The sequence below is a fragment of the Arabidopsis thaliana genome, assembly GCF_000001735.4.
Source record: "Arabidopsis thaliana chromosome 1 sequence".
Taxonomy (NCBI): domain Eukaryota; kingdom Viridiplantae; phylum Streptophyta; class Magnoliopsida; order Brassicales; family Brassicaceae; genus Arabidopsis; species Arabidopsis thaliana.
Genome location: NC_003070.9, coordinates 3,094,997 through 3,111,609, shown reverse-complemented (window position 1 = coordinate 3,111,609; position 16,613 = coordinate 3,094,997). Strand labels below are relative to the sequence as shown.

Below are 16,613 nucleotides of genomic sequence, written 5' to 3'. Positions count from 1 at the left end.
AAGCAAGAGAGTGAAGCCTTCTATTTAAGTTTCTTGGTAGTTGGATCGATATTTGTCTCTGTTAGACCGTTTAGTGCAATTGAAATACCAAAATAACAATAATGATTGATTCTACTAGGACTAATAAATCTTAATATCATACAAGAATGAAGAATAAACAAAATACACAAATATCATACAAGACCCCACCAGAGATCAGTCGACTCTACATTGCAAAACCGCAACACTTTCTTTCTCTTTTTGTCTGATATCCCAAAAGTTTCTTCCTTTCTTATCCTTTCCTGATATATCTCACCTGCCATTTGCAGCAAGAAACGCTTGAGTCTGTCTGTTATCGCCTCTATTCGTCTTCTTATCCACCCGAGCTTTGCGAACCGCTAACTGAATCTGCCTTTCATGTTCTTTCAACATTTCATCTAAGTTTCCTCCTGCAGAAACCAAAGGCCCTGAGCAGTGCATTCTCTCTTTCTTTTCACCGTTAACCTAAAGATAACCAAACAAATTGTGATTAGCCCACAAAGAATTCCATTGCAAAGAGAAGCACAATTACACACAGTTCAAATGTTCTTTTTACCGTTATAGATTCTTTGTGTTTTGTAAACTCTTTGTGTTTAACCACCAAACGTTGGGACCAAGCACCTCCGTTTTGCCTTCCGTTATTATTGTTATAACTATCTTCAAACCACCGTGGATTTGCTATAGCGAAATGTGATCCATCTCTAGCAGCTACCGAGTTTGAGAATCTTGACAATTGGGCTGTTCCGCGTTGGACAAAAGACCGTTGTGTCCTCAGTTCTTTTCTAGGAGACCGACTCGAGCCCATCATAACATTCTCTCCATTTCTATTCACCGAGGACACACCATAACGAGTGTGACCGTCTTTTGCAGTTCCACTCTTCAGTGGTTCTATCCGGAAGCTAGCTGCATCTTCACCAGGATTGAACTTGTCACTATTGCTTACCTGGTTATGCTGCCCTTGACGTTTCTTTACAAAACAAGAAAATAGACAGATATGTAAGATCACACGAATATAATCATATATATCTATATGTGTATTATGCTAGAACCAGACGTACTTGTATTGATGTCAGAGACTCGGCATTGGAGTCTGGAGCCGGCACAGCTTTAGATTCTCTAGATACTTGTTTTGAATCATTCTGTTTACTGCTAGTGTCTTTCTTTCTGGTGGATCAGAGGAAATTGGGACGTGTCAGTGTTCATTCAAGCATATAAGAGCTTTTTGTTATTGTTAACACTATGATACGATCTGGATCTTACCGTTTTGCCTCCTCCTCTTGAGCCTTCACATCAATTTCCTTTCTCGGTTGGTACTTTGGTAAACTTGATGGGTCACTTGCCAAAGGCGATGTAGTAAAGAACTAAAGAAACAGAAAAAGAACAAAAGTGTGAGACAAGAAGTGTATACACTTGCATTCCGATAAATAAAGCGAGTGGAGGCACAAATTTCTAATCTACAATGTCATAGCTTTTACCTCGCTTTCAAGGGCAGAAGCTGTGGTTCCACGAGCATCTGGTTCTACAGCTAAAAGAACCTCAACTAGGGCCAAAGCTGAAGATGGAAGACTCTTAAATGTTTCAGCTACACACCGCTTGTAAGGTTGTTGAGGTTTAAAGATGGTGGCATGTGGCAATTTTGATATTTTCCAATACTCTTCAGAAGGTGATCCACAGAGTTTGAAGATCTTGTGTAGTTGTTCTACCTCGGTTCTACCGGGCATGATAGGTTTCCCAGTAAAGAGTTCAGCTAGTATGCATCCTGTGCTCCACAGATCTACTGTAACACCATAGTCTGTTGAACCAAGTAATAGTTCAGGTGGACGATACCACAAAGTTACAACGCGGCTAGTGAGAGGCTGCTTCTGGTGACCTTGGTAAAAATTGGCAAGACCGAAATCTCCAATTTTGAGATTGTTGTTATGGTCAAGCAGCAGATTAGAGCCCTTGATGTCACGATGCAATACACCTCGGCTATGACAATGTTCAAGACCATGAAGCAGCTGTTTCATATAGCACTTAATCTGCAGAAGCACAATACATTAGATGAAAATCAAACCACATAATAGTAATGCATATATTGTGGAGAAATAGGATTACCTGTGCCTCAGAGAAGTTAATCCCAGGGGTTGAAGCTAGGCCAGCAAGATCGTGTTCCATGTATTCAAATATAAGATACATACTTCCTGATACTCTTGAAGTGATCAAACCCTCAAGCTTCATAACATTAGGATGGTCAAGCCTTCGAAGGATGATTATTTCTCTAGCCATGAACCGAACACTGTCGGGATCCATATTAGCAAACCGCACTTTCTTCAGTGCAACTAATTGGTTCGTCTCTAGGTCCCGGGCTTTGTACACACTGCTATACGTCCCTTGTCCAATCTAACAGTAACAATCCAACAATGTACAACTTAGACAAGACAATCAATCAAAAATCATCTCAATAGTTATAATGAACAAAAAGAACTTACCTTTTCCAACTTCTCGAAAGAATCAGCCTTTCGTGGAATCCATCCATTGATAGCTTCGCCAGCAACAGAAGCTAACCATGAAGGCCAACCAGCCATAACCTGAGCTCCTCTTTCTCCATTACTAACACTGCATATTCTAGTCATCTTAGGTTGCTGCAATGTCCCTATGTTGTTGGCACCAACCTCAATACCGGTGGGCCGTCTCTGAAACACCAATCTAGAAGACTTTCTCTCGAGATTCACCTTCTTCTCGGACTCATCATCCTTCTTGGCATCAATGGGTATCAACAACGTCAAGGAGGCTTCTTTATTGTCGTTGCTTCGTTCCTCGAATCCTACATTGTTGTCTTTGCTCGAAGAAGCAGATTTTGATTTTTTCTTCTTCTTGGGGGTTTTCTTAGGCTTGCTTCTTCTCTCCTTGACATTGACATTGCTGACAATGCTGTTGCTGTTATCGACGTTATCATTATCAGGCCGTGTTCCTTTGGTGCAATTGCAGCCCATAATTCTCCACGGCTTCGTGATTCCGTCAATGCTCCACAGTTTCCTGACCGGAATCAGGAAACTGTATGTTTTGATTAGCTTCCTAATCTTTCCTTTTTTCTTCTTCTCCACTGAAAATGAAATCTTCCCACCCACACCACCAACAAAGAACAAAGATTTGAGCTTTTGATCTTTAGACCTTGTTGGAACTTGTTGGATTAGACGCTAATCTTAAAATCAAATGGGAGACAAAAAAAAAAGAGAGGAGCTTTTTCTGTAGATGTAACGAAACTGGAAAATTTGAGGTCAGCAAGACTGATCTCGAAATATGGATTAAATATGTGTCTCAATGTTTTTGTATGAAGAAAACGAATTGAAATCAAAGAATCAAAGGAAGACTTGTGGGTTAGAGAGAAAGAGATATGCTGAGATTAATGGAGAGAGAGAGAGAGAGAGAGAGAGAGATTTGGAATTGTGAGTGATTCCTGAAATTACGAAGAGCCTATCAAGAATATGAGAGATTTTAGGGAAATGAGGTTTCATAGTCTTTCTATTTTAGGAAATTTTAATACAGCAAACAGAAATAACGAAAATGCTTCAGAGGAGAAACAATGACGAAGCAGCCTGGTTTCTATCTGTCTCTCGAGCAAGTGTTGAACATAACAGAGATCTCCCATTAATGGACACCCAAGACTTGACTCTTTTCTTCTTCTCTTTTGAGTTCAGTGTTCAAAATTAGGTTCTGTTGCTCAGACGCTACGTGGCATCGTGCTGGAGTTCCATGGGCTCCAAGTCAAACGTATCTTAAAATGAGGCTCATAATTAAATCAATTTCAGACATATTTAAAATTCGTAAGACACCGTTGACAAAAGTGAACAATAGTTGGAAGATCAAAAATACCAATAATAAAAATAAACCATCCTTACAAAATCTGGATTGCAAACTCCTGTTATATAGTAAATCATAATTCTTAGTTTTAAGTCTGCTACAAAACAAATGAAAAAGAGTTCTAAAGCACAAGAAGATAGAACTAATAGCCTCCTTTGAGATCGTTGACGACATCGTAGGGGATTGGAGTGACAGTCTCCAAGGTCATTCCTTCGACCATGAATCCTGGTTTGGGTCCTTTAGGCTGTCTCTTGGTGCTGATGGTCTCACCATTGGCTTTGGCTGCAGCCTTGAGCTCATCGTTTTTCTTCTTCCTCAGCTTGAACTCCTCGGCACATCTTGACTGCTGCACATGCTCCACACGAACATGAATCCTCTTCCTTATGATCCTGTTCCCAATCTGAAACAACCCCACCATCATATGTCAGTCATAATACCCAATATAAGTAGTACTAGCAAAAATGTTTGTGTTCTGGTCATAGGCTAATCAGCATTACACAATAACATCTCTAAGACACTTATAGAAACAAGATTAATATACGAATGTTGGTGGTCATTTAAAGCAAAACTAGAGCAATGCGATAGTCATGAAACCAAACATACTAGCAGTTCAATGGAGAAGTAAAACTAGATGCTTAGCTAGAACTGTGATGCAAAAAGGGCCAAATTGATACAACGCAATGCATGCTAAGGCTAAAGACTAAACGAGACCTAAGCAATCAAACTTCAAATCTGAAACAGGATCAAGAACCACACTACTGCATAATAGAAGATAAGATCTTTGAGCCAAAACTAACAATCTGAGCTAAATTGGAGCACAGTAGAAGGTTTACATTCTACAAACCTAATACTCAATCACATATTTCAACATCAAATCAACAGATCAACAATCCAAATAGCACAACAAGCTCAAATCCTAATTCAAGGACACAAAAGTTTAAGGGAAGTGAGAGATCATCAGACCTGTTTGTTGACTTCAACACCGACGGCGCGCTTGGTGACGTTCCAGATACGACCAGTACGACCATGGTAGAACTTGTGAGGCATACCCTTGTGGATCGCACCATTCACCTTCACATCGACGTAATCGCCGACCTTGAAGGTCCTCAGGTAAGTCGATAGAGGAATGTAACCCTTCTTCCTGAAAGGCCTCGCGAACAGATCCCTCGTTCTCGCTCGAACTCCATGTCCAGCCGGCATTTTTCCTCCGCTTTGGTGGTTGCGAAATGTGATTAGGGTTTATATATATTCTCTTTGAAATTAGGGTTTGCTCTTAACGGGCCTGTTGGGTCAGAAATTTGGGCTGATTTGTATGTAATACCCATTTGATTAGTTTTTTCTTGTAATCTTAACCCTTGTACTGTCAAACTTACGTGTTATAGCCCCAAACTAACATAAAGTATCAGTTACAACCCAATATCAATGGTTCTAGAATCTCTTTCGTTTGGACTTTGGAGATGACAAGAAGTTAATATTATTATTTCAGAATCAGAAATAATGACTTCTTATCAGAGAGAAGCTACATAAACAATCCATGAACAAAAATTTTACAGCGTCAGTAAAAAGGAGGCGTGTAAAGAGGAAAGAAAGGAGATGAATTGAATATTATTCTTTAAGAAGAAACTCTCATTAAAGGACCTGAATATCAGGGAATCTCTATATAAGCTTCTTCTTCTCAAAGTACTGCTTCAAGTAGAGTACCTGGAAACCAGAGACAGCAATGCAAACACCTAGTGACATTATACTGTACCAAGCCACCCGCGAGTTCGTTTTCTCACTCATTGTCCTCATGTCTGCTTCTCTGCAATTACCATTTTGATAATGAGAGTCAGCAAAGAAGGCAAGAGCAGTTCATGCAGCTGAAGATGACTTTACCTGTTTCTTAGGTAGAGTATATTTTCATGGATGGCTTCGACTGCGCCTTCGAGTTTCCTGATCTCCAGCTCCACACCCTTAAGCAATTGTCATAGAGTAACAAATTTTAGAAATATTTTGAAGCAAAATTATAAGCAATACCACTCTCTGAACTGTAAAATCTCTTGAAAGCTAACCTCGATCTTCTCTTTCTTAGCAATAGAGGCCCAATCCTTAGCAGCGATTCCAGTTCTCCAGTCAATGTTGATGCTAACATTTTTGTTTCCGTGACTCTTTTCATCTGCCCAAAAGCACGCCAAGTAGTTCCCTGATTCTTGGGTTGTAAATGCAAATTGGCCATGCGTTACGTTTTCCATATTGTGCAGATTGTTGCCATATGGGGATGTCACCTGCACCATAATGATTCTCAAAACTCAGAGCCAAGAATAAAAAGGAACAGAGGTTACCATTCAGAAACATTGTATTCCTTTTTTCAAGTCGACTTCAAAGACTGCTCTCAATCCAAAGGACACTATCTTAAACAATCCATCAAACTATCTGGAACTAGCACATAGCAATGATTACTAAATACCAAATGATACTTGCTCAATAAAAGAAACTCCCTTGTTCGTAATAATTATCATTGTTCCCAAACATACACATCAAAAACACAGACTTCATTAAAAGACCACATAAAGTTTCAATTTTTCTTATCTCAATCTCACAGCTAATTACTGATATTACGGCAAAAAAAAAAGGGTATTCACAGGGATTAAGCTATACACAAGCATCTGAGCATTTATACAAATCCGAAAATCATCATAACAAACAATCAAAGAAAGACATGCATGATCATAATTTTCCAAATAAGGAAACTTGGATCGAGAATTAATACATGCCTTTCTAATTCCTAAACGTGACTCATGAATCAGTTGAAATTATGGATCGAGTAACACAAAATGCAGATTCAAATCACTGAACAAGCAAGATGATAGGAACAGAAAATCGAAGACACTTACCTTGACGGATATAGTGGGCATGACCTCGTGATCCTCGGAGATGATGAGGTAATCAGCCAAAACGACGACATTGCTCTGGATTTCTTCAGATACACACTTTGTTCCGGTGGGAGGCACATCTAGCCATACAGCCTCACCGACCGGAATCATCACCGGAACCAGAAACAAGAGAAGGAACGCCGTCGGGAATTCACGGCGCATCTTAGCAGTCATCTTCATCGACGAGATTTCAAATTTTCCTATTGTATTCGTCGATCGTTGTGTTGTGGTGGCCAGATCTTTTGCTCCGAAGTGTTTTTTTTTGTTTGTTCATCTTAATTCCTTTTTGTTTGGGAAGCTTTGATTGGGCTTTGATGAGACCAACCCATGGGCTTGATAATTGAGATGAGGTGATAGCATTGGGTCCAATAAAGATCTATATAAATAATTAATCACTTTTCATTTAAACAACACTTTGTATTTGCAACTAGTCGCCCATCATCTCTGAACCTCGCTCTCTAATCTCATTTCCATTTGGTTGTTTTTTGAATACTTTATCTGAATAAACGTGCACTTTGGAGTCATAAAGGCAAGATTTGGCACAGTCTTTGAGACTTTTTTTTTTTTTGGTAGAGTTGTGCAGTTCCTCCTGTTTTAATAAGACAAATTGACAAACTTAAACTATTACATAAGATTGTTTGACAAAAAAAAAAACTATTGCATAAGATTAAAACATCTTTAATAATAGTATGGCCAGGCTAACTAAGTAGTATTAGTTTAGATTAAGTGTTTTTTTAATTGCATCTCTTCTTAGATACAACTCGTCATGTCATTGTTTGGTTATGTTTTAATAATTTCATAAACTTATCCTTTAACGGAAGTGGTAAGCCTATTGCAAAGTCAGCTCAAAAGTCGAGCATTAAAAACATATGAATTCCCAAGTCGTATTTTTACATTAATTATCATCATATTTAGCTGGGGTCCTAAAATGTACTAGTTTTTATTTCCTATGAAATTGGGTTTTAATTACCAAAAAAAAAAGTTTAAATAAAGAATTTGGCCCTTATGGTCGTATAACGATCAAATCTACTATTCTCAAGGAGAGAAAAAGGGCAAAACAAGAGAGAACATAATTAGTTGTTATTGCTTTCGTTTCAAAAGAATGCAAAAACTCTCAAGCCGTGGATAGAAAGGCTAAAACTTATTTTCCTTCGTCTTCTTCATTCACATTATCATATAAGCAAACTGTTGAAAGCAGGTACTTCCAGGTATGTCAATATATTAGTCGAAAATGTTTTAGATCGTTTCTAATATGCAATCAAAATGAGACTTGTTTTTTGTTTTTCATAGTAGTGCAAAAAGATGGTGATGTCTATATATGCTCATATGAGTTTTTCACAACGAATATTAGTGAATGCAAGCTAGTAGCCTAGAATATGGATTTGTAATTAGGAATTCCACCTAAACAATTTGACAAGAAAAACTAAACAAGAGTTTACGTAAACTAATCGTGTTTTTCTCTTTTTAAACTCAGTTACGTGTTGTTTGTTTGTCATGTGGGTAATAAAGTAACCTAAATCCGTATATATTCCGCGTCAATTTCAACTCCGATGAAAAGGATAGGTCTCAACAACGGCATTTTCACTGTTTCTTTTGTCGGGATGGTTGTTGGATAGAATAAATACAACTTTATCAAGAAAATCAAATTTAGAATGTGGATTTTTGAGTTAACAAAAAGTTGTAACTTATTGATTGAGATTTTCGTAAAAGCCATTCTTCATGCCAAGTCAACAATGGCCATTGGCTAGTACCAATCTTTTTACTTTTCGATAGATAAAAAGCAAATGGCTTCGTGCTTGTCCTCTTTTTTCTTTTCTTCGATTTTCCTAATCGTGTAATCTTATGATATTAATAACAGAAGAATCATAATTAAGCGCGTTATATTATTCCATCTCTTTCTCCGATTCTCATATCTTTTAATCGTTTGATCTGTGAACCTAACTTTTATTCAATTTCGCTTTCACCAAATCCAGAGCTAAGATCTTCAGATTCGTGGGTCAAATAATGTGGTCAATGGGTTTGATAAGGCGTACGGCAATGTCCAATGCCATTAGAGCTTCTTCGCAAAGGACATGGCTTGGTCACGGTGGATTAAGAAGCTGCGTCACCGTCAAAACACCGTCGGAGGATGAAGAGGAGAAGAAGAAAGAGATAACTATAGCGGAAGCGAAGAAGCTAATGAGGCTTGTGAATGTTGAAGACATGAAGAAGAAGCTTGTTGGTGTGGCTGATAGAGATGTTGTCTCTTACTCTACACTTTTAGAAGCTTCTCAAGGAATGGGTATCGCTAGATCTCCCGATGAAGCTCATGTCTTTGCTCGTGTTCTTGACGATGCTGGCGTTGTCTTGATCTTTCGTGATAAAGTCTATCTTCACCCAGACAAGGTCTTAATTAGAACACAAAAACAGAACTTTACTCTGTTTTGTCTCACTTTACTCTGTTTTGTCTCGATTTCTCTAAAAATCTGGACTTTTTTGTTTTGTTCAGGTGGTGGATCTGATTAGAAGAGCGATGCCTTTGGACCAGAATCCAGAGGAAGATCAAATCAAGGAAGAATTCAACAAATTGAGAATCATGAAAGAAGAGATTGATGTTTTGGCTCATAGACAAGTGAGGAAGATTCTTTGGTGTGGTTTAGCTACTTCGATGGTTCAAATTGGACTCTTTTTTAGATTAACTTTCTGGGAATTCTCATGGGATGTGATGGAACCAATCACTTTCTTCGCTACAGCGACTGGAATCATTGTGGGTTATGCTTATTTCTTGATGACTTCGAGAGATCCGACATATCAGGATTTCATGAAGAGGCTCTTCTTGTCGAGACAGAGGAAGTTGTTGAAGAGTCATAAGTTTGACTGCGAGAGGTTTAAGGAATTGGAGAGGTTATTTAAAATGACGTCGTCTTGTCATGCAGCTGCGTCTATAAGGAATCGTGTTGGATTAGAACTTGATCTCGAGGATGCTTTGCAGAGTCGCAGGGACTGATTATTATGAAAAACTTTCTTCATGTCCTCCGGTGGTTCATCAAACTGAAGAAGAAGATGATCAGTCCTTGCAAAAGAGTGACAAAGATTGTTTTCCGTCATCTTCTTCTACTTCTTATACATAAGTAACCATTGACATTGTTTATTACAGTGACGATAACAGATTTTAAATGTTCTTTTTAATACGGAAGTTTTGGTGTAAAGAACCATTTTCTTTATTTTCGTATATAGATTATTGGCCTTGTTTCACACAAATACACACATTAAAAACCGAGAAAACACATGGTAATGAACAGTTGTTTTGAGAGTTCAATATCAAAAGAGTGAAAATGAAATAGCTCTCAAAGGGCGCCTTAAAGTTCCAAACCATCACATCCCTAGTGATTGAAGCGTTCTTGGCCGGCCATTAAGAAGTCTCCTAAGCTCATATTTGTTTTGTTCTTCAAAGTGTTATTCCTGAAATGGGATTAGTACCTTTTGCCAATTCAGATATGTGCAACATGGGCCATGACTATGTCTAATGGATGATACTGTGTTGCTAGGACAACATTTGCATTATGGAGGCACATTTTTGGTCCAACATAGCTGTGCCACAATATCTATGCTGAATTGCGCTGTCTAGATAAGACGTTGTCGATTCGATCTTCTCCGGAGATTTACTGCAAAAAACTTAGGGGGAGATTTAACTTTAAGAGGATAGAAGCAAAATACCTAAGAAAACATGGTAACGTGGATTTGCGATAAGAACGAATCGAAGTTTGACAATGATGTTAAAACGATATGGATTTTGTTTGACGAAAAAAAAATAAAACCTTAATAACGATTTTTTTACCCTTTTTATATAAAAAATAAAACAAATTTAAATTCTTCGAATAAACTTAAATTAGTTTTACAAATTTTATTACTTTCTTTCAACGATAAAAAAAAATACAAAAAAGGAAAGTCCCAACTTTGAAGTAAATCCCAGAAACAGATTACAAAACGCAAAAAGCCGAGAAAACGTGAAGCCCATAAGACTATCGTTGTCGTCTTCCTCAAAACCCAACTTTCTACTTCTGGTTACTGCCTTCATTAAACAACTACCACCATCTTTCTTTCTCTCTCTCTTTCTCGTTTTTTTATTTTATTAATAATCTTTTTTTTTTTTTTTACTTTTGATCTCTTATCCTTTGGACGATTCTCTTCAATCGGATTTATAAGAATCAACCCCATTTTGTTCTTCTTCCACTTTACTTCTTTTTTCCTCATTACACAGTCTTAGTCACATCGGTGAAAATATCAATTAATATTCCCCAGAAAGTTGCCAAGATTTACAAGTAGTAGTACTTGATATATCTTAAGCCCACTGTTCTGTTTTAGCGAGGAAAATGTTACCGGCGAAGCCGACCCTGTTCTTGATATGTGTGTGAAGTTTGTCTTTTATCCAAATTAAGCTTTTTTCTTCTTTTATTTTATTCCATTATAAAATATACAAATCGCCCATACTCCGAGACATGGGCATACGTATTCGGGGTGGTCCCATTCATCGTCGTCGTCTGTGTTAGGGAGCACAAATAATAGAGAGGCGTAGCACAAGAGAGAAGGTGGTGATCGAGGCCAAGATTTAGAATTTAACTATAACAAAAAGCCTCTGACGAGTGTGACTAGTCACAAGATCTGATCATGGCTTCTTGAAACTTCTTCTTCTTCTTTCTTCTCTTTAAAGGTACCTACTTTCCTTTTCCCAAAGTTTCCTCCTTTTTTTTCTTTTTTTAACTATATATATTGAAGCTTGCTTCGATTGATTTCTGCTGGGAGCTTACCAGCTAGCTACTGGTCTCACTCTTCTTACTGAAATTGATTCTAACTTTGAAGTTAATTTCTTAAAGCTATCCTCTGTTGTCATCAATACCCTCTTGTTTTCTGCGATATAAAGGTTTTGTAGGTCTCTTTCGATCTGGCTTGATGTGTGTTTGTTTTACTCAACTTTTTATAGTGTGTGATCATTTATGAGAAGAAGCATCCAATTAATTAATCTCATCCTTTTATCGCTTTTAACTCCTACGATTGCTTTCCCTGTGGGGACTTTATTGTTCCTTTTGAAAGGTATAGCTAGCTATAAAGACTCTTAAGAGTTTATTATTGAGTCTACTTTATGTATGTAGCTGTGTTTGAATCTTGAGAGGCTGATATTAGCTCAGATCCTCGTTTTGTTAGTATTTGTGTAGTGGATTTACCCTGTTAACTATCAACTATTATTTGTGCGACTTGTTCATAGTCAAGATGTTGTTGATTTTGGATTGTAGGATGACTTAGAAAGGAAGTGTTCATGGAATCTGACTGGTTCAGTTACTTTGAAAATGATAAATCATTGAACCTTGGAATATGACACGATGATTCCTGCATCTGTTGCGTCCTGTTTCTGGGTTTAGCTATGTATTCTCGATGGAGTTAGTCAAGTTCATAACTCTTTTTACTGTGTGTTTGAAATTCTGAATTGGTTCTTAGTGTTTCAAGTTTATGCTTATGCATTCGCTTGTATGACTGGTGATGAATGTTTTTGTGTTCATATGATTATGGCATGAATGTTTTATTCCCTCTTTTATCAGAGTTTTGCACTTATTTTTTGTTGTCTTGTCTCTGTGTCAGGAAAAAAATGTCAGGCTCTAGGCCGACTCAGTCCTCTGAGGGCTCAAGGCGATCAAGGCACAGCGCTAGGATCATTGCGCAGACCACTGTAGATGCGAAACTCCATGCTGATTTTGAGGAGTCAGGCAGCTCCTTTGATTACTCAACCTCAGTGCGTGTCACTGGCCCGGTTGTGGAGAATCAGCCACCAAGGTCTGACAAAGTTACCACGACTTATCTTCATCATATACAGAAGGGAAAGCTGATTCAGCCCTTCGGTTGTTTACTTGCCTTGGATGAGAAGACCTTCAAAGTTATTGCATACAGCGAGAATGCATCTGAGCTGTTGACAATGGCCAGTCATGCAGTTCCTAGTGTTGGCGAACACCCTGTTCTAGGCATTGGGACAGATATAAGGAGTCTTTTCACTGCTCCTAGTGCGTCTGCATTGCAGAAAGCCCTTGGATTTGGAGATGTCTCTCTTTTGAATCCCATTCTTGTGCACTGCAGGACTTCTGCAAAGCCCTTTTATGCGATTATCCACAGGGTTACAGGGAGCATCATCATCGACTTTGAACCCGTGAAGCCTTATGAAGTCCCCATGACAGCTGCTGGTGCCTTACAATCATACAAGCTCGCTGCCAAAGCAATCACTAGGCTGCAATCTTTACCCAGCGGGAGTATGGAAAGGCTTTGTGATACAATGGTTCAAGAGGTTTTTGAACTCACGGGGTATGACAGGGTGATGGCTTATAAGTTTCATGAAGATGATCACGGTGAGGTTGTCTCCGAGGTTACAAAACCTGGGCTGGAGCCTTATCTTGGGCTGCATTATCCTGCCACCGACATCCCTCAAGCAGCCCGTTTTCTGTTTATGAAGAACAAGGTCCGGATGATAGTTGATTGCAATGCAAAACATGCTAGGGTGCTTCAAGATGAAAAGCTTTCCTTTGACCTTACCTTGTGTGGCTCCACCCTTAGAGCACCGCACAGCTGCCATTTGCAGTACATGGCCAACATGGATTCAATTGCATCTCTGGTTATGGCGGTTGTAGTTAACGAGGAAGATGGAGAAGGGGATGCTCCTGATGCTACTACACAGCCTCAAAAGAGAAAGAGACTATGGGGTTTAGTGGTTTGTCACAATACGACTCCGAGGTTTGTTCCATTTCCTCTCAGGTATGCCTGTGAGTTTCTAGCTCAAGTGTTTGCCATACACGTCAATAAGGAGGTGGAACTCGATAACCAGATGGTGGAGAAGAACATTTTGCGCACGCAGACACTCTTGTGCGATATGCTGATGCGTGATGCTCCACTGGGTATTGTGTCGCAAAGCCCCAACATAATGGACCTTGTGAAATGTGATGGAGCAGCTCTCTTGTATAAAGACAAGATATGGAAACTGGGAACAACTCCAAGTGAGTTCCACCTGCAGGAGATAGCTTCATGGTTGTGTGAATACCACATGGATTCAACGGGTTTGAGCACTGATAGTTTGCATGACGCCGGGTTTCCTAGGGCTCTATCTCTCGGGGATTCGGTATGTGGGATGGCAGCTGTGAGGATATCATCGAAAGACATGATTTTCTGGTTCCGTTCTCATACCGCTGGTGAAGTGAGATGGGGAGGTGCGAAGCATGATCCAGATGATAGGGATGATGCAAGGAGAATGCACCCAAGGTCATCGTTCAAGGCTTTCCTTGAAGTGGTCAAGACAAGGAGTTTACCTTGGAAGGACTATGAGATGGATGCCATACACTCCTTGCAACTTATTTTGAGGAATGCTTTCAAGGATAGTGAAACTACTGATGTGAATACAAAGGTCATTTACTCGAAGCTAAATGATCTCAAAATTGATGGTATACAAGAACTAGAAGCTGTGACCAGTGAGATGGTTCGTTTAATTGAGACTGCTACGGTGCCAATATTGGCGGTTGATTCTGATGGACTGGTTAATGGTTGGAACACGAAAATTGCTGAGCTGACTGGTCTTTCGGTTGATGAAGCAATCGGGAAGCATTTCCTCACACTTGTTGAAGATTCTTCAGTGGAAATCGTTAAAAGGATGCTAGAGAACGCATTAGAAGGTAAACTCTCTTCCTAAGTTATGCTGAGTTTGCTAAGAATCTTCCAACTAGATTTCACTATTCAAGTTCCAATTGAGTATCGTGGTCGAAGAAACTTGATGCAATGTGTTGTTTTTGGTTCTTAATGATGGAATTTTGTTTTCCAATTTTATCAAACACTGAAGCCGAGTCTATAACTTCACTTGCTTATCTATGCAGGAACTGAGGAGCAGAATGTCCAGTTTGAGATCAAGACACATCTGTCCAGGGCTGATGCTGGGCCAATAAGTTTAGTTGTAAATGCATGCGCAAGTAGAGATCTCCATGAAAACGTGGTTGGGGTGTGTTTTGTAGCCCATGATCTTACTGGCCAGAAGACTGTGATGGACAAGTTTACGCGGATTGAAGGTGATTACAAGGCAATCATCCAAAATCCAAACCCGCTGATCCCGCCAATATTTGGTACCGATGAGTTTGGATGGTGCACAGAGTGGAATCCAGCAATGTCAAAGTTAACCGGTTTGAAGCGAGAGGAAGTGATTGACAAAATGCTCTTAGGAGAAGTATTTGGGACGCAGAAGTCATGTTGTCGTCTAAAGAATCAAGAAGCCTTTGTAAACCTTGGGATTGTGCTGAACAATGCTGTGACCAGTCAAGATCCAGAGAAAGTATCGTTTGCTTTCTTTACAAGAGGTGGCAAGTATGTGGAGTGTCTGTTGTGTGTGAGTAAGAAACTGGACAGGGAAGGTGTAGTGACAGGTGTCTTCTGTTTCCTGCAACTTGCCAGCCATGAGCTGCAGCAAGCGCTCCATGTTCAACGTTTAGCTGAGCGAACCGCAGTGAAGAGACTAAAGGCTCTAGCATACATAAAAAGACAGATCAGGAATCCGCTATCTGGGATCATGTTTACAAGGAAAATGATAGAGGGTACTGAATTAGGACCAGAGCAAAGACGGATTTTGCAAACTAGCGCGTTATGTCAGAAGCAACTAAGCAAGATCCTCGATGATTCGGATCTTGAAAGCATCATTGAAGGGTATGCTAGAATGAAAGTCCATTTAAAATATGGTTTATCTGTGTTCTTATGTTGGAATTTGACTGTGCAGATGCTTGGATTTGGAAATGAAAGAATTCACCTTAAATGAAGTGTTGACTGCTTCCACAAGTCAAGTAATGATGAAGAGTAACGGAAAGAGTGTTCGGATAACAAATGAGACCGGAGAAGAAGTAATGTCTGACACTTTGTATGGAGACAGTATTAGGCTTCAACAAGTCTTGGCAGATTTCATGCTGATGGCTGTAAACTTTACACCATCCGGAGGTCAGCTAACTGTTTCAGCTTCCCTGAGGAAGGATCAGCTCGGGCGTTCTGTGCATCTTGCTAATCTAGAGATCAGGTAAAATAGATATATTCATAATCAGAATGCATAATATGATGTTAAAAACAGTGCATTGAGGATATTGGGATTATGAAAACAGGTTAACGCATACCGGAGCTGGGATACCTGAGTTTTTACTAAACCAAATGTTTGGGACTGAGGAAGATGTGTCAGAAGAAGGATTGAGCTTAATGGTTAGCCGGAAACTGGTGAAGCTGATGAATGGAGATGTTCAGTACTTGAGACAAGCTGGGAAATCAAGTTTCATTATCACTGCGGAACTCGCTGCAGCAAACAAGTAGTCCCCAAAAGAAAAGGGGTCTGGCTTGATATAAAATAGTCACTGGTTGTTCTTTGCTTGTAACTTTCCTTATCGCTTTTGTTTTCGTTTTCAAATTTCAGTAACGATGAAATATCCATCCATTTACATCTTCTGTTGAACTCTTTTCTGAAGCTGTAAATATGGATGCATATCTAATCTCCTCCTGAGTGTTTTGGTTTCATGATGTATCATTCAAAATAAGTAATATAGGAGAAATGAGCTAATGTTTACGGTCCATGGTTTATCATAATGGCAGAAACTCAAACAAATATTCTATCTAGTTTCATATAATCTCCTTCTTTTAAGGTATTAGAGGTAATGCATGATTCGTGACTATGTTGCAAGAAGTCTTGGTTTCAAACAATTAGCTTTGGCTCAACTCCATGAAGAAGCAAACATAGTTCTTCGAACTTAACAGAGATCTATTAGCTGGCCATATGAAGTACACTTAGTTTTCTGTTAGAAGAAGCACATGGTGTGT

At 39.1% G+C, this 16,613-nt stretch overlaps 5 protein-coding genes across 11 annotated transcripts; 2 read left to right on the top strand and 3 right to left on the bottom strand.

The window, feature by feature from the left end:
- Positions 1 to 57: 57 nt before the first annotated feature.
- AT1G09600 (Protein kinase superfamily protein) lies at positions 58 to 3,714 on the bottom strand. Its single transcript, NM_100832.2, has 7 exons — positions 2,490 to 3,714; positions 2,116 to 2,400; positions 1,494 to 2,039; positions 1,279 to 1,379; positions 1,077 to 1,182; positions 575 to 985; positions 58 to 483 (listed from the first exon to the last, which is right to left on the bottom strand). The coding sequence occupies exons 1-7, from the start codon at positions 2,991 to 2,993 to the stop codon at positions 292 to 294; spliced, it is 2,145 nt and encodes a 714-aa protein (NP_172431.1). The 5' UTR covers positions 2,994 to 3,714; the 3' UTR covers positions 58 to 291.
- Positions 3,715 to 3,808: 94 nt separating this feature from the next.
- Positions 3,809 to 5,243, bottom strand: AT1G09590 (Translation protein SH3-like family protein). Its single transcript, NM_100831.4, has 2 exons — positions 4,825 to 5,243; positions 3,809 to 4,261 (listed from the first exon to the last, which is right to left on the bottom strand). The coding sequence occupies exons 1-2, from the start codon at positions 5,059 to 5,061 to the stop codon at positions 4,004 to 4,006; spliced, it is 495 nt and encodes a 164-aa protein (NP_563847.1). The 5' UTR covers positions 5,062 to 5,243; the 3' UTR covers positions 3,809 to 4,003.
- Positions 5,244 to 7,118, bottom strand: AT1G09580 (emp24/gp25L/p24 family/GOLD family protein). The gene is made up of 4 exons (NM_100830.5): positions 6,735 to 7,118; positions 5,913 to 6,125; positions 5,737 to 5,813; positions 5,244 to 5,662 (listed from the first exon to the last, which is right to left on the bottom strand). Exons 1-4 carry the CDS (start codon positions 6,951 to 6,953, stop codon positions 5,518 to 5,520), a joined length of 654 nt encoding a protein of 217 aa, NP_172429.1. The 5' UTR covers positions 6,954 to 7,118; the 3' UTR covers positions 5,244 to 5,517.
- Positions 7,119 to 7,932: 814 nt separating this feature from the next.
- AT1G09575 (calcium uniporter-like protein (DUF607)) lies at positions 7,933 to 10,461 on the top strand. Of its 2 annotated transcripts, NM_001331844.1 has the most exons (3): positions 7,933 to 7,981; positions 8,747 to 9,158; positions 9,262 to 10,006. In NM_001331844.1, exons 2-3 carry the CDS (start codon positions 8,778 to 8,780, stop codon positions 9,757 to 9,759), a joined length of 879 nt encoding a protein of 292 aa, NP_001322910.1. In that variant the 5' UTR covers positions 7,933 to 7,981; positions 8,747 to 8,777; the 3' UTR covers positions 9,760 to 10,006. The 2 variants fall into 2 exon arrangements, with proteins under 2 accessions (NP_001322910.1, NP_563846.1); NM_100829.2 differs by lacking the exon at positions 7,933 to 7,981 and having other exon boundaries at positions 8,434 to 9,158; positions 9,262 to 10,461.
- Positions 10,462 to 10,790: 329 nt separating this feature from the next.
- Positions 10,791 to 16,450, top strand: PHYA (phytochrome A). Of its 6 annotated transcripts, NM_001123784.1 has the most exons (6): positions 11,253 to 11,463; positions 12,387 to 12,578; positions 12,670 to 14,452; positions 14,651 to 15,467; positions 15,538 to 15,828; positions 15,911 to 16,354. In NM_001123784.1, exons 3-6 carry the CDS (start codon positions 12,718 to 12,720, stop codon positions 16,110 to 16,112), a joined length of 3,045 nt encoding a protein of 1,014 aa, NP_001117256.1. In that variant the 5' UTR covers positions 11,253 to 11,463; positions 12,387 to 12,578; positions 12,670 to 12,717; the 3' UTR covers positions 16,113 to 16,354. The 6 variants fall into 6 exon arrangements, with proteins under 6 accessions (NP_172428.1, NP_001322907.1, NP_001322908.1 ...); NM_100828.4 differs by having other exon boundaries at positions 10,791 to 11,463; positions 12,387 to 14,452; positions 15,911 to 16,450; NM_001331843.1 differs by having other exon boundaries at positions 10,791 to 11,673; positions 12,387 to 14,452; positions 15,911 to 16,402.
- The last annotated feature ends 163 nt before the right edge of the window (positions 16,451 to 16,613 follow it).